The 15,729-nt window shown below is 37.4% G+C and overlaps 1 protein-coding gene, 1 long non-coding RNA gene and 1 pseudogene across 2 annotated transcripts; 1 reads left to right on the forward strand and 2 right to left on the reverse strand.

Annotated features, from left to right (window-relative positions):
• Positions 1-6,328: 6,328 nt before the first annotated feature.
• Positions 6,329-6,703, reverse strand: LOC149193546 (UDP-glycosyltransferase 85A1 pseudogene; annotated as a pseudogene).
• LOC149193547 (7-deoxyloganetin glucosyltransferase-like) lies at positions 6,447-11,068 on the reverse strand. Its single transcript, XM_089404851.1, has 6 exons — positions 10,960-11,068; positions 10,477-10,545; positions 10,136-10,294; positions 8,470-8,547; positions 7,319-7,959; positions 6,447-7,267 (listed from the first exon to the last, which is right to left on the reverse strand). The coding sequence occupies exons 5-6, from the start codon at positions 7,545-7,547 to the stop codon at positions 6,744-6,746; spliced, it is 753 nt and encodes a 250-aa protein (XP_089260977.1). The 5' UTR covers positions 7,548-7,959; positions 8,470-8,547; positions 10,136-10,294; positions 10,477-10,545; positions 10,960-11,068; the 3' UTR covers positions 6,447-6,743.
• Positions 10,225-11,128, forward strand: LOC149193548 (uncharacterized). Its single transcript, XR_016254459.1, has 3 exons — positions 10,225-10,320; positions 10,488-10,602; positions 10,993-11,128. It is a non-coding gene; the product is annotated as an uncharacterized LOC149193548 (long non-coding RNA).
• Positions 11,129-15,729: the final 4,601 nt, after the last annotated feature.

The following is a 15,729-nucleotide window of genomic DNA, read 5'->3' on the forward strand; positions in this document are numbered from 1 at the left end:
TCCAGCAAAATGAACAGATATAACTTACAACAGATCCGTTGTAATTCCCCCTTCACTCTCACACAATCTCCTCTCTCTTTCTCATTCATAAATACACATCTACATAGCCATAATACAATTCCCTCATATATAGTGAGGGTTTCTTTATAGGGAAAAAAACCTAAATTAAACATAACTTCTACCGTCAGATTTCCGCCTAGTGAATGACTTAGATTTACTAAGAAATTACAACAATTTGCAAGGCAATTTTACATCTATTTTTAGCTTCGGGGGCACTGCCCCCCGTGGACCCCCCTGGTGGCACGCATAAACAGGCAACATTGCCGGCACATTATGAAATGGGGTCCAATTCGATGATGCCTTTGAATAAAGAAGATAATCAGGCTCCACACCCAACAATTAATACGTGTGCACATGACATGAATGCATGACCAAGACACTGCCCATCCCGTCCGAGGGGTGAACCATGCTCTGATACCACTTTGTAACACCCTCCTCCCACATCTACCCAAGTAACCATCCAACTGAGGTAAACATGTGACGATAGGCCACTATGATTGGATTCAACCTCCCATGTGTCCTTAAGGAAGTGGAATCGACAAAAACACAACATATAAACCTTCTGCATTAGCTACAAAACTCCTAGGAACCATTCCAACCACTCAGGTAGCTAGCCCCTAGGTCCCACTGAAGTTTTTAACCACTTAACCTCTGGACGCTCTCATGCTATATGCCTTCCAGCATCCAGGAGGCTCTAGACACTCTCATGACAAGACATGCCAATGTCCACGGACTATTTTTCTTAGTGTTGTGCCAACATCCTGGGATTTGAGCCAGTTTTTCAAGCCCAAAGCCCAGGTCACTACCTAGAATTAAATGACACCTTTAGAATAATAAGATAACTTGGAAACAATGATGCATAAATAAATACATGAATAAGCCCCTGACCGAACCTCTACTAGCCATGACAGGCATTTCGTCAAACATATCACAAATATGTAATCTACAGGTGTAAACAACAGATTTAAGCATAGGGATCTCATACTTATCTGAGAATCGCTAAGAACCATTGTTCCCTCACATAATTTGTTGCATTATCATCTATTAGGTCATAGATACATTATCCCTTCATTTACAAGTAAAAACATGATGAGAGCCATACATAGCCACTATCATAAAACATATACATAAGTAGAATAATATCAATAGAAATACTAATGAAATCACAACCATATGACCCACATATAAACCAATGTAATACTCATAGAAATACAAGGAGAAATAACCTCATATTGATGATGCAAAATCCAAACCTTGGATGGGACTACCATGTTCCAACTGGCCATAGAATGGCTGAGCCAAATCTCTCTTCAACCATTCACCCCTATGAAATATTTCAAGCCTGAATATGGGACTCAAACCAAAAGAACCAACTAGGTCTCCTGAGGCTAAACAACCTCACCCTCATCAATAGAAACCAAGCTTTACCATAATCCATCCCAGATCACTAGGCCAACACAATGAACATGTAGTGACATGCTTTACCATGATCTCAACCCGATCACTAGGCCAAACAAGCATGGATGCCACTAGATTTCTCCACCTACACCGTGAGGAATTTTCCTCTCCTAGTCTCTCAGGCTTTACCGCAATCCAAACTGGATCACTAGGCTCTAAATTGAGACCCACTCTCCGGGATTTAGCGCATATCCCAACCTAGGATTACTAGGTCCAATGGAGAGAAAACCACCCCTTGGATTCACCGTATATCTTACCATTCACCAACAAGGATTCCTAGGCCCATCGAGGCAACACAAAATCTGGCTTTACCGCAATCCATAGTCTGGTTCAACAGTTACTAGGGTATGTGTTCTATCATTCAGAGATCCACCTCACTCATCCTTAATTCGATCTGGCAATCCAGCTCAACAAAAACATGAGAACCCCATCACACCATGGCTATCTGGAAATGGCAAGGCTAGGTTGAAAACACTATCACACCTGGATAAACCCATGCCATAATAGCAAAAGAACCACATGCAATATCATGCATGCCAAATCTAGCAAGGAAAATACACATGCAAATCGATACCTGCAAAGAATCCTGATGTAGTTGCTTGATCCTACTCTTCCTTGCGTGACCTTTGCTTCCTTTTTCCTTCTTTTCCTTTCTTGATCCAATGCCAAAATGCTCCAAGAAAACTCTAAGTGTCCAAGAGTGAGATAGAGAGAATAATGAGAGAGCTCCAAAACTGAACTGACAAAAGGTAACAAATTGATCCTCAGAATCCCTTTTTATCAATTAGGCCTTTATTTTCTTCATTTTCCATTATTTCCCTTCAATTTCTTCCTCACATGCAACTTGTAATCTTTCACCTTCCTTTTCTCCTAATTTCCATTATTTTCGTAAATAAATGTGTGAAAATGTCATTTTTCCTTTCCAAAGCCTTAGCCATTTCCTTTGCCAATTTCCTTAGCCACAATAAACCGATGAACATCCACACTAGGATATTTTTGCCAACATTAAGCTTGGAATAAGTGTCCCATCAACCGTGGTTATTATTTTTGCCTTTTTAAAACTTTTATTACATGGAATTTTCACCAAGGTTGTTAAAGTTCCAAAATATGACAATATCCAAGAACCCAATCCAAGAAGCGCAAAAGAGGGTGCCCCATAATACCAGAAGCTCAGCCCTGGTGTTTGATCCCTTACCACTGTACTAAAAGAATCTGAAATGATGAACACGGTCTAGGTAGATAGCCATACCACAATCACATAACCCCAGTGAGTTGGCGCCATTGAAGAAGCCAACAGGGAAACGAGTCCAGAGGTCTATAGAAGAGTGGGTTGAGCGAGGTGAAAAGGAGGGCTCAATAGAGAATTCCTTATAGAATGCCAAGATCGAAGAGTTAATCTTGAAAATTTATAGCTGAATGGAATCAAAGATAAGGGGATTACGAGCTCTCTAGATGCCCCACATAAGAAAAGAGGGGAGATTCTTGAGGTTTTTATGAACAACAAACCAACGATGGAGGTAATCGGAGATGTGTGACTAGACCGAGACAATGTTGGAATCGAGGAGTCTAAGCACTTCAAGACAAACCGATCTGGAAAAAGGGCAATCAAGGAAAGGGTGTGTGGTCTCCTCACAGTGTTCCCTGCAAAGGCATCAACATCCCGTACCCAGAAAACCCCTCTTGGAAAGGTTATCCAAGGTCAAAATATGATTATGGGCCACCAACCATAGGAAGCATTTGATATTTAGGGGCACCTACTAGCTCCATGACGTGGGTAGCCAAGAAAAGGACAGAGCCAAATCGACTTGTTGATCAATGATGTTATAGTCTTCTTTTACAATTATTTGACCTTTGTGAAATATTCCCTTCCAATTTAATTTGTCCTCCAAAAGAGATAGAGAGATCCCAACTAGTTGCAAATTATGACTATACTCTCTCCATTCTAGAGAAAGATGTGCGGGAATGTTCAACATTTGGGCATTCATTCAATGTATTGTAGAGGCACTTGCTTCATGAAAGACTGCTATATCCTTGAGCACTTGAATGCTATTTTCCTTTGATTACGTCAATTTACCTATATTTAAACTAAGTTGTAGCTACTATATAACATTTGTTCAATCAATCTTTGATAAGATCTAAATGCATAGCATAACAAATGCATTTATTTCAGACTTTTATGATCCATATTATTATTGTAATTGTCTTTTAGATAAATCTTTGCCCTGAGGATGAACCACACTAGATGGTTTGAAACATTGACAAAAAACTAATGATGTGATTTATGCAAAAGATATTTACAATAATAATAAATGCAATTACCTCGGAAAGCATAAATCTTTCTAGTAACGAAAATGCACACCTCAAACCAAAACACAAATAGTAGCATGAATATATCTCCTAGATCTCAACCTTCACATTGTGAAACTGAGCCATTTGAATTGTGCACATGGCCACTAATTCCTCATTGTGAATTCTCAGCTTCAATTACTATCCCCTTCCTAAAGTGGTTGGGCTCAATATAGAAATCCTCACAGGTCCTTTTTAACCAGTGCCACATGAACACTTTGTTTCCACAATTTCGCAAACATAATTTCCCATTGCCGACATCACTCAATTGCACATGAGGTCTTGGAAAAGGTGTCCAAGTTTGTGAGTTAGTGGAAGGTGGGTGTGTTTTCCACACAGATATTGAAGGATCTTGACTTGGCCCTCGGGATGGAATTTGACGGGAAACTTGCTCCATCACTGGGTGTTTTTCCTATCAAATATAGTTTAAAAAATCACAAAACCATCAAGTTCCTTTCTTGAAATTGCAAAGAGGATCGGGTAGGTGTGAAAACCATCAAATTTAACGAGCAAGTTTGTTTTCAAATTCCAACCCTCCACAACCCCATTGCCTAATGTAACACAACCTTGCAGTATAAGCCCCTTTGCAATTGGTTACCCATCATCATTAACATGATGTTAGAGGCCGAAATTGGGATTGTGGTAGGTATGCTGATTGTAATCACAAAAAAATCTATAATTTTTTTTAAATGTTTCTAATTTAAAGTATTTAAATTTTTATTGTAAATTTGAATTTTTACAAATTCTTATTTTATAATTTTGAATATTTTATAATTTCATTTGAAATTTTACTTCAAAATTTTAACTATTTACTTTTAATTGTGATAAGTATGTCAATTGCAGAGCAATCTTGATTTTGGCAGGTGCCTTTACCCGTCAAATTTTCTTTTTTATGACGGTTTTACTTTTAAATTGCCCATCACATGACTTTTAATATTTATTTGTACAAGTTTCATCTAATTTTTTGCAAATTGTATTTATAATTGTTACAAAAATTCCATGCTTTGTTGTACCAATCAACTTAAATGTCATCGCTACACTTTCATTTGAGAGGTGTTGATGAAACTTTTTTGTGATTTTTCCATGTTGTTGAAATATTCAACGTTTATGTATCTTCAGTAATTTGTTTTATTTCTAAAAAATAACAAAAATATATATTATAAAGTAAAAAAAAATATATTCATAATTACTCTCACTCGAAAATAGTGAATGTAAATATTGACAAAAAAAAATGAGTTTTATGATATAAGTATTCACTAAAATAAGCAACTAGTGACTATTGGCATGGTTCTGTGCTTGATTATTGCCCAACCCAAATCTTTTATAGCACCTTCCAGTGTAATGTAATTCCTATGTATTTATATATATATATAACTTAGTTTAATTATTTTTTGTTTTATATTATTTTTTTTTAATTTTAATTAAAAGTAAATTTAAGATATATAATATATAAAAATATAGTGTTTTGTAGATTTATTTTAAAAAAAGTTTAAAAGGATGAAAAACACCATTTAAAAAAAAATCAATTTATCTATGTCCAAGGACTTCCTTGTCTTTTTTATTCTCAACATTCTTTAAAATGCTGCTCGATCTCTAGATCTAATCAATCAAGGTGCCAATGGAGGAAAAAGGGTCATGTAAGTAGTATATGCCATTTCTGATAACAAATTCTATTTCAAAAGAAAGATCAGAAGAAGAAGAAAATGAACGCTGAATTTGAATTAATTTTCTGACCTCAGATTGGAGTCTTTTGTTCTATTCCAGCAGAATATGATAATGAGCCTAGAGGAATCCATAGTTTTGTTTGAGAACCCAAAAGTCTTTCTCTAGCCGCACGCTTTTCCATTTGGCTCTTCTGTCCTGGAACCAGATGGAGATTTGCCTTGGGTGCAGTCCCAGAGCCCCCACCAGCTCCTCTTTCCTCCCAGCGTCCAGTATCTTTCCCAACTGGAAACTCTTCTCCAACGCCCTCGTTTGTTCCGTGGTAAGCCTTCTTCCCTTTTTCATTCCATGGGAGTTATGGACGTTCTCTGACGAAGAAGTCTTCAATGATTCTGCTGCTGTGCCAATGTCAAAAACTGAATAAGAGTTTACTTCCTTCTCCATCATATGAGATCTCAGCTTTAGATCCTCATTGAAGTGCCTCCAAAACCTTAAAAAATAGTATACGAAGAATACAAGAATCTCTGCGAAATGAAGCCGAGCCTATTTACTTGGTGAGAGAGGGCCAATTCCTCCGATAAAGCAATTAGTATTTTGGGTTAAGCAATTAGTATTTTGGGTTCTCCGCAGAAACGTCGGTGTGGGTCTCTGGTCCGCATCGATCTAACAGTGGTTTTGTGTTGGAGAGTGATGAAAGATTACAATTAGATGAAAGATTACAATGTTCAAACAAGAGGAGCTGCGACGCAGCGAGTCCCTGCGTGAAGTTGATCCAGACCTCGATGTAACCCCTTGCCCAGCATCATGATCGACCACTTGCGCTTGGTTCTGGAGCCTGTGCTTGAATAAAAGCTTGAAGAAAACACTGTACAATTGCACCGAAAACGCAAACCATGATGAGAGGACAGCCCTCCAAGAGCTCCTGCCAGCCGAAGCGAGTGGCCTGGCCCATGGCCATTCTGGTGTGGGTCAGAAATCCTCCGACCGAAGGATGTGAAAGCACTTTCATCTGAGGCGCCCACCTCACGAAGAAGCTTCTGTACTTCACCTTCTCCAAAAAATCACAAGGCAGTGCAGCGGTCTGACCACGAATCAGATCAGGACGAATAGCCCACAGGAAGGGCTGCCTGCTTGCCTCCAACCCCCACGCGAATTCTAAGACTTCCTCCTCCGACATAACAGAGACGCTTCCAAAGCAAACATACCCTTGCCCAGCATCATGATCGACCACTTGCGCTTGGTTCTGGAGCCTGTGCTTGAATAAAAGCTTGAAGAAAACACTGTACAATTACACCGAAAACGCAAACCATGATGAGAGGACAGCCCTCCAAGAGCTCCTGCCAGCCGAAGCGAGTGGCCTGGCCCATGGCCATTCTGGTGTGGGTCAGAAATCCTCCGACCGAAGGATGTGAAAGCACTTTCATCTGAGGCGCCCACCTCACGAAGAAGCTTCTGTACTTCACCTTCTCCAAAAAATCACAAGGCAGCGCAGCAGTCTGACCACGAATCAGATCAGGACGAATAGCCCACAGGAAGGGCTGCCTGCTTGCCTCCAACCCCCACGCGAATTCTAAGACTTCCTCCTCCGACATAACAGAGACGCTTCCAAAGCAAACATAAATAACAGAGTAAGGCTCCTGACTGTCCAGCCATTTGACGCAGCCAGTTTCTTCAGTCCACATGCTTGCAGAGACATCAGATATTGTATCATCTCCACATTGTGCCTGTAGAACAAGAGGACCTATAGTATACAAGGCAGGAAGTCTGTTCCGTAGTGCATCGAGTATAGGACCATCAAGCTCATCAAATGTATTAAGTATTACCAAGTCGGCTTCTAGAGTGGCCTGTGCTTGAATTTTGTTAAATTCAAATATGTAATAATAATTAGAATTCTCTGTAAGTAGTAGAGAACTGGGCAGATCTTTGACACGCAACGGAGGCATTCCAGGAATGCAGCTGATTACTTCTTCCTTGTATCCATTTGTCAAACATTTCTCATCTGCAGCAGCAAGCAATGCCATAATTCAAAGTTAGTTCTGTGTTAATCTACTGACTATACAGGTGAGAGGAGGAACAACACCCTGTGTTTGCAAATGCTTCATTTCGTCAATCAGCTTGTCGAAATACAGAGGGACGTTATCAGTCAACGACCGACATAGCTCGGGTAATTTGGAGGTTCGGACATGCTCCGCAGGCAGGCCATCCGGAATAGTCTCGAATCTAAAGTCGGGCCGAGGTTTAACAGAATCGACTGATCCAGATCTGAGAAGGCGCTGTTGTATGTATTCAGTATTTACAAAAGTAATATAAAATCCTCGAGCATACAAGACTTTGGCAAGTTGCATCATGGCCTGAATATGACCCTGAGCGGGGAAAGGAAACATAAGAGCATGAGGACGTCCATTGACAAGCGCCATGCTAATGGCAGAGAAGCTGTGTAAAGCAACAACAACAAAAAAACAGTGGTAAGCCCAACTTGATGAGGGTGATACTGATATATACACACACAAAATCTGAAATTGCGGATCACGTGAGATTTGCTCTGCTGGATCTGCCTGGTAATGATCGTATAACTTGCCGAACAAGAAAACTATGCCGACCATCTTTCTTTTAACGTTTTCCAATTTGAAAACTTCTAAAGTTTCGTTGACTATATAGATAGTGGTTTGTCTTTTAACGACATAAAAAGCCGACAGCCTGTCCGTAACAGACCACGAATCCAATGGGCAGGACGAAACTGATGATACTGTAGCTTAAGGTTAAAATTCATAGCTTAGTTTAAATAAGAAGAAGAAGATAGAGACACTTTGGACATGAGCCCTGAATACAAAATAAATAGACCCTGAGAAAGTGTTGCATGATTCACTGGAAAAGCCCATCAAACTGCCTTCAGAAACTGCCTTCAGAAGTCAGATATAGTAAGGACATGTTGAATAGACCTACCAGTACCGAGTCGATGTATTTTTCTTGTTGATTCTACATCAACTGCAATAAAGAACCATTGTGAGGGGCATTGAACACCTGTCAATCAGGGGAGAAGATAGAGAAGATATACTCAGTAAAAAGTAGTGCAAAGCTAAATTGAAAAAATAAATTAAAGAAATAGTTTCCAAAATTCTTTCCTGCAGGCAAAGGCAGATTATGATTCACTTCCTTAACATCTTTTAAGAAATGTTACACATAATTCGTTGATGGCGGTGTATAAATATCCTCTCACGTGGAGCATTATTTCATGTCTTAAACATCGTTTAAGTAGTCATTCTGCATGTTATTTTTTCATGCATTCCATCGTTGAATCAATCCTCCGTGCCCCCGCCTTCCGATCTTCCGATCCCAAATTCCTCGCTTAGAAATATGCGTTACACTTAAAAGCTTATAATTATTTTTTACGTTTTAAAGTGGTATCAAATGTATTTGATTAATTAAGTTAAGTAATGTTTAAAAATGAGAATAAAAAACAAATTAATAAGATAATCCAAAAACTTGTGGTCAGAGTGAAAAGCTATTTTATTCAAAGATTTCAATGAATTATTTCAAATAAAGACATAGGCGCTTGGGGATGACAAAATGTCATAAGTTGGCAATCTGTCGCAGTGTGTGCGCATGCATTTTGACAGATGTCATTCATAACGTTACGAATTATATTTTCTATAGCCCATTTTGACAGACTTCCATTATATTTTCTATCTATAATTTCTAGTGGGTTTCGCACCGACCAAGCTTTTTGGACGAGCTCCAGATTTTTTCTATGGCAGACTGAGACCAGGTCTTAGGATTCAATGAGACCAGATATTCTAAGCTATCATCTCTCAAAGCATACTCGGGGTCTCCTGCACCAGCAAACCAATCAATCCAGGAGGGCGATCTTAGAAGCAGACAGTTTATTAGCAAAGCTCAGCAATGTCATTATTAGAAAGGTATATTCTCTTCGAACAGGACCCATTCGGATCATCCATCAGGCTGGCATTCAAGATTTCAGGGTTCAAGACCCATTCGGATCATCCATCAGGTTGGCATTCATGATTTCAGGGTTCAAGACCCATTCGGATCATAGAATTCGACCGCGGGTTGTCTTAGCACCAGGATATTCCAAATTTATACTTACAGATTCTCTTTAATGTAATACCAGTGCCGATGGCATGCTTTTTGGAGCCCTTGGAAAGTGCCCGTTGTGTGAGGGTCGATTGGAATATTCTGATGGTCAGTAAAAATGTCTAGGCTAGCAAAGGCACCAGCAATGGCAAAGCAAGCGTAGAACACCAGCAACAGTATTTCAATGGCCTTTCCTCTGCGAAGTAAAGGCAAGTTGCCCAAAATTTCTTGAGATGAAGAATAGGAAAATGTCCGGTTGGAAATTGCGTTGTTCTTGTTCACAAGTTATGGAAAGGTCTGATGAAATATTACCCTCTGAGCTTTAAAATGTTCTTGTAGTCCTCTGTGTATATTCTATGTTCTGTTGGTATAATAGAAATACTTGAAATTAATGCAATAATTGTGGAAACCTGTACATTCCATTCAGTATGCAGATAAGAAAACTTAATCTATTAAGCGATACATATTTTCTCCACGGCAACCTGCAAATCATTAAACAGGAAGAGAGCCATGGTACCACAAATACTTCATGATTGTTTTGTCATTCTGATATTATTGTTTTAGTCACGACTCATTTTGTTTCTTTTTTTTTCAATTCAGGTAAAACGCCAGAGCCCGCGTAGGTCAGAGAGGTTGGCACAGAGAGTTCCATATAAATCGCACTCCAACCTCCAGCCTGTTTGCAAAAAAAGGAAAGATATAGTGAGTAATCCTGGGTTTATATGGAATAGTTTAGCAACAACAGTATTTTCAGACAATAGTTTAACAATCATAATTTTTAATTTTTTCGGCTTTTATTGCTGTGCACGCTAGTAAATTAGCTTGATAGGAAAATTTATATCAAAAAACAAGACTCACCTATACACCAGGTTCGCTTGCAAAGAGATACATATCGACACCTCGTATTTGCTGGACCAGTCAGAATTGCTTGGGTAAGAAGAGAAAGGCACTTGGTATTAGCTATAACAATCGAAATTGCTTAAGGTAAATTATCTTGACGAGAAAAATGATATAAATTTGTCTATTTCTATGCTAATTCTACATGCATCACCTATTAATTTTGATTTTGGTTATGTTTGTTCGTGCATTTGGTCAGTGTTTTTATAACATTTCATATTCCAAAACTTTATATAAATTTGTCTATTTCTATGTTAACTCTACATGCGTTATCTATCAATTCTGATGTTGTTTATATGTTTGTTCCTGCATTTGGTGAGTGTTTTTATAACATTTCATATTCAAGAACTTGCTTATAGTAAGCTAAGATTGCAACACTATTTCTATCTGAAAAAATTGTCACACAATAAAAATAAAGACGGACAAAGATTGCTTCTCGAATACCTGAGCTTTGATGTCGTTCTTTTTTCATTTCAGGTAAAACCCCAGAGCCTGCGTAGGTCAAAGAGGCTGGCACAGCTGAGACGCGAAGGAACTATTAATGATCTTCCCGACAGCCGCAACAGCCCCTGTGTGCTTTCTCTTTCAGTACGCAAGCGAGATGGCGGTGCTGATGAAGCCACTACTGGACTACGCCTGGAATTGGCTCTGCCTCTTATGCTTACTATAACGCCTTTGCCGACAGCATCTGTTCTCCATGCAGAGTGACACGTTCAGCCTCCTCAGATAGCTCAAATGCAGCTCAAATGCAATAAGAACATGAAATGCCACAGATTTAATGCCAGCATTAGTTCAAACCCGTTAACGGTTAGCCAGAATGCAGGAGGTTTAAATTGGTTTTTAATCTATGGTCGGGCCTCTTCCGCCTCGGGAAGAGGCCAAATAAGATGGCAAAAGTTAAGTTAGAAATGAAACTTTGGTTATCCGGCACAGCTCATTAATCCAGCGTTTGAAAACTTTGTAATAATCAGCATATAACACAGTGTTTATTTGGGGAAACTAATGCTATCTGCCCCCGATCGATTACAATAGTCCCTGCCGAATGCCAGATGGCAGGGACTAATAATGATCTTCCCGACAGCCGCAACAGCCCCTGTGTGCTTTCTCTTTCAGTACGCAAGCGAGATGGCGGTGCTGATGAAGTCACTACTGGACTACGCCTAGAATTGGCTCTGGCTCTTATGCTTACTATAACGCCTTTGCCGACAGCATCTGTTCTCCATGCAGAGTGACACGTTCAGCCTCCTCACGTTCAGCCTCCTCAGATAGCTCAAATGCAGCTCAAATGCAATAAGAACATGAAATGCCACAGATTTAATGCCAGCATTAGTTCAAACCCGTTAACGGTTAGCCAGAATGCAGGAAGCTTAAATTGGTTTTTAAGCTATGGTCGGGCCTCTTCCGCCTCGGGAAGAGGCCAAATAAGATGGCAAAAGTTAAGTTAGAAATGAAACTTTGGTTATCCGGCACAGCTCATTAATCCAGCGTTTGAAAACTTTGTAATAATCAGCATATAACACAGTGTTTATTTGGGGAAACTAATGCTATCTGCCCCCGATCGATTACAATAGTCCCTGCCGAATGATGGCAGGGACTAATAAAGTAGGTTTATGAGCGGTAGCTGCATGAAAATATATTTATCAATTTCCACTGTATATTCGAACTAAATTATTTTATTTTTTATCAATAAATTTTGAAAGGATAAAAGTCTAAAATTTCATTGAAATTTGAAAATGATTTTTATAATTAAAATACGATATGTTTTATTAAATTAATGTAATAATATTGATAACCATATTGATAACCATCAGTAATATTTTAAAATATTTCAGAAGAATAAATTATTATCATTCATACTTTAGAATCCATATTCCAAAATAAAAACATCTATTGACGCAATTATATAGGTGCCCTAATTTACTATACTTGTAATTTTATGCTTTAATTCAATAAAAGAACAAAAAATTTAAATATGTATGTATAATTTAAATATTAAATTTATTTAATTATTTCTACACTTAATTAAAAATAACATCCAAAAAATTACTAAAATTCTAAAGTATTAAATTATTCCAAATAAATAAGTCTTAGTCTTTTGATATTTACAGCTATATCCAGAGTGAGATTGATTGATGCTCTACGAATTTCGCCATCTTTTTCTTTAACAATGTTCTGCAAAAATGCAAAACAATGCTTATGTTACATTCGAGGAAAAAGAGGAGTCATTGAAGTTTATATCATTTTGAGGTTTTTTATCCCAAATTGAGTTTACTATTGCGGTTAAGTGGTTTGAAATGCTATTAACGGTTTATGTTTTTTTCGTACCATGACTTAGCTATTGGTTTGGCTTTTTTTTTTTAAAGTTGTGATGTTGAATGCCTAAAAGAAAATCATGTGCGGAATGTGGTTCATATATATTGGCTTTGTAATCTTTGTCCCTTGTGTTTATTATATTTCCTTTCACTTTACAATGCTTTGGGATTTTACAGTGGCTCCCTTTACTTAATTATTTCATAGATTTTCTGATAATTTTTGTATGGTTTATGTACCTTGTTTTATACTATCAATATTACAATTGATTTATGTACCTTCCTTTGTACTATCAATTTCTTACATTTATTTATGTAACAATTTCTATTTGAATGGTTTAATGTTTCTGCATCGCTTTGAGAAAGAGATGAATAGTTTTATATAGTTTTTGTTATTTCTGGCAAATTATGCATGGCTTTGAAAAAGAGATGAATAGTTTTATATAGTTTTTGTTGTTTCTTGCAAATTATTTATGTTGCCTGATAATTTCTCTATCTTTCTTTCTCATCATTTGAATATATTTGTTCATTGAAAAAGAGCACTTTGAAAATATCGAATGGGTCTTTCATCTTCGGTTATTTGATTGGTTTAATCTAACCTTTTTTATGCTCTCTTTTCTCCTTTTCATTTTAATGTTCTTATATTTATGTCGATTATTAAGTATTTTCTTTTCAAAAAAATATCTAAGAGTTTATATAAGTTGTTTTTATAATTTTAGTGTCACGTTTGATTTTTTCTTTCCATATTTTTTTTAATGTCGTTAAAGAAAATGGAAAAATGAAAAAAGTAAAAGTTATTTTTTGTTTCTTTATATTTGTTTTGTTTTTTTGTTTATGTTGTGATTTCTTCTTACCTTTTTGTGTTTGAAATGAAGATATGGACAACCATGATGACATTTATTACATTGAAGCAATCAAATCTATTGGTGCAACCTTAAGTTTTGTTTCATATATTCAAAAAATGCTAGAAAAAAAACGTGGATTCCATCCTACTTTTATTGATGAGCATATTCGTGTGTTGGTTGTAATGAAATCTGATGTCCAAGCACTATATCATTTGTACGTAAGAGAAACTAGGAGGAAAACTAAAAGGGATTGGTCGAAGAGTGTTAAATATCGTGGGAATTATCCTGTTGATTTGACATGGTGTTGCTTTTGTCACCCTCTAGGGTGTTTTGAAAAAGGCTTGCATGAAATAGTTGTGTTATCATTGAGCATATGAATATCAATTTTTGTATTGCAATTTCTACATTTGAAGAGATGTGCAAAAAATATCTATCTATATACATATTTGAATAAAATGTCAATATTTTTTTCAATTTTTCAAGTGAAATTTGATTTCCTTGTCATTGTTGTTCCCATGTGTTTTGTTGTATGTGAATTTCATTTGATGTTTGATTTTTTCATAGTTTGTTTTTCCATGGCGTTTGATATTGTTCCATTATATTCAATATTTTATTCATTTGTTGACCATGGTTGGTTTTCATATTGAGACAATCATTGTCAAAATGCGACATTCAAACATGGATAAGCATGGTTCAACAAGCTTGGCTCTGGTTAAACATGGTTGACCATGATTTATAATATATACCCAAGTGATTGATATTATAAATCCAAGGGAACAATAAACCAAAGGGATTATTACTAATTGTTAGGACTCCAAATTGACCATTTTTGACCTTGTATTTTTGCTATAATATTACCCTTTTTCAGTTCATAAGTTGAAAGCTTTGATTATATAATGACCCAATCATTCCAAGGTATGAAGTAACTCTCCGCATTACTATATGTTTAATTATTCATTACATATTCATGTTATCTTTATAATTATCTTTGGAGAAGTTAACCAAGTTGCTAAATAACTACTGAACTGTCTAAAGTCTGCAGAAATTATAATTCGTAGTTGCTGCAACACCAGAAACAACAACTACGTAGTTGCTGCAACACCAGAAACAACAACTACGTAGTTGCTGCAACACCAACAACAACAACTATCTAAATTAGGGAAAACGTTACACTGGAAAAGACAAACAGCAACTATTAGAAGTTCAGCCGAGTTCCATGCTGACACAACACAACCAGCAACTGTCTAGAAAAGGTAAAACACGGTTACAGTTGCTAAAACACCAGGAACAACATGAGTTTACTAAATCAGCAACAATGAAGCGGCAAAGGACAGTACGAGGATTCCAAGAAGACGGTTGAAGTTTGTTTACCAGCTGTGTAACAGTAAGAGCCCAAGAAGGAATACATAGTCACACTGTTGTAACGACATCCTGTAACAAGGATGGATTTCTTATTTTTGACAAAAAGGTTTAACTGAATGAACTATAACGGTCTATTGTAATAGATGTCTCCTCTATAAAGAGGAGACATCTACAGTAGAAAGGGGGGGGGGGGGGGAAGAAAACAAGTTGTAAGGGAAATTTTGAAAGAAAAACAACAAGTCTGAACTTTTATTGTAACTGGACATTTTGGCAGATGAATAGAAGATTGTTCTGAGCACCTAATCCAGCATTTGTGTTCTGGGGAATCTCGTGAGAGGGACATGGCCCACCTTCTTCACAAGATTCACCCATTTATTTCCTGTCAGTGTGTAAGTGTGTTTGGTAATTTCCTTTTTGCTGGTACTCTGTTTGGATTCTATAGCATTACCTCTGATAATTTCCTTTTTGCTGGTACTCTGTTCGGATTCTGTAGAATTACCTCTTATAATTTCCTTTTTGCTGGTACTCTGTTTTGTTAATCGCTTGATACTGTAAAAGAATACTTCACCGGTGAATTAGAATTGCAGTGTGTATTAGCAATCTGGTTACAGGGGCAGGTGCTGAACATCCTTACCCTGAGGATAGGGTCCTGGTCCTCTGCTAACAGAGCAGCCATTACTTCTCTTTTCAGATTTGTA

This window comes from Pinus tabuliformis, chromosome 2_2 (assembly GCF_031772625.1).
Source record: "Pinus tabuliformis cultivar Carrire ecotype Pingquan chromosome 2_2, CPIR1, whole genome shotgun sequence".
NCBI lineage: Eukaryota > Viridiplantae > Streptophyta > Pinopsida > Pinales > Pinaceae > Pinus > Pinus tabuliformis.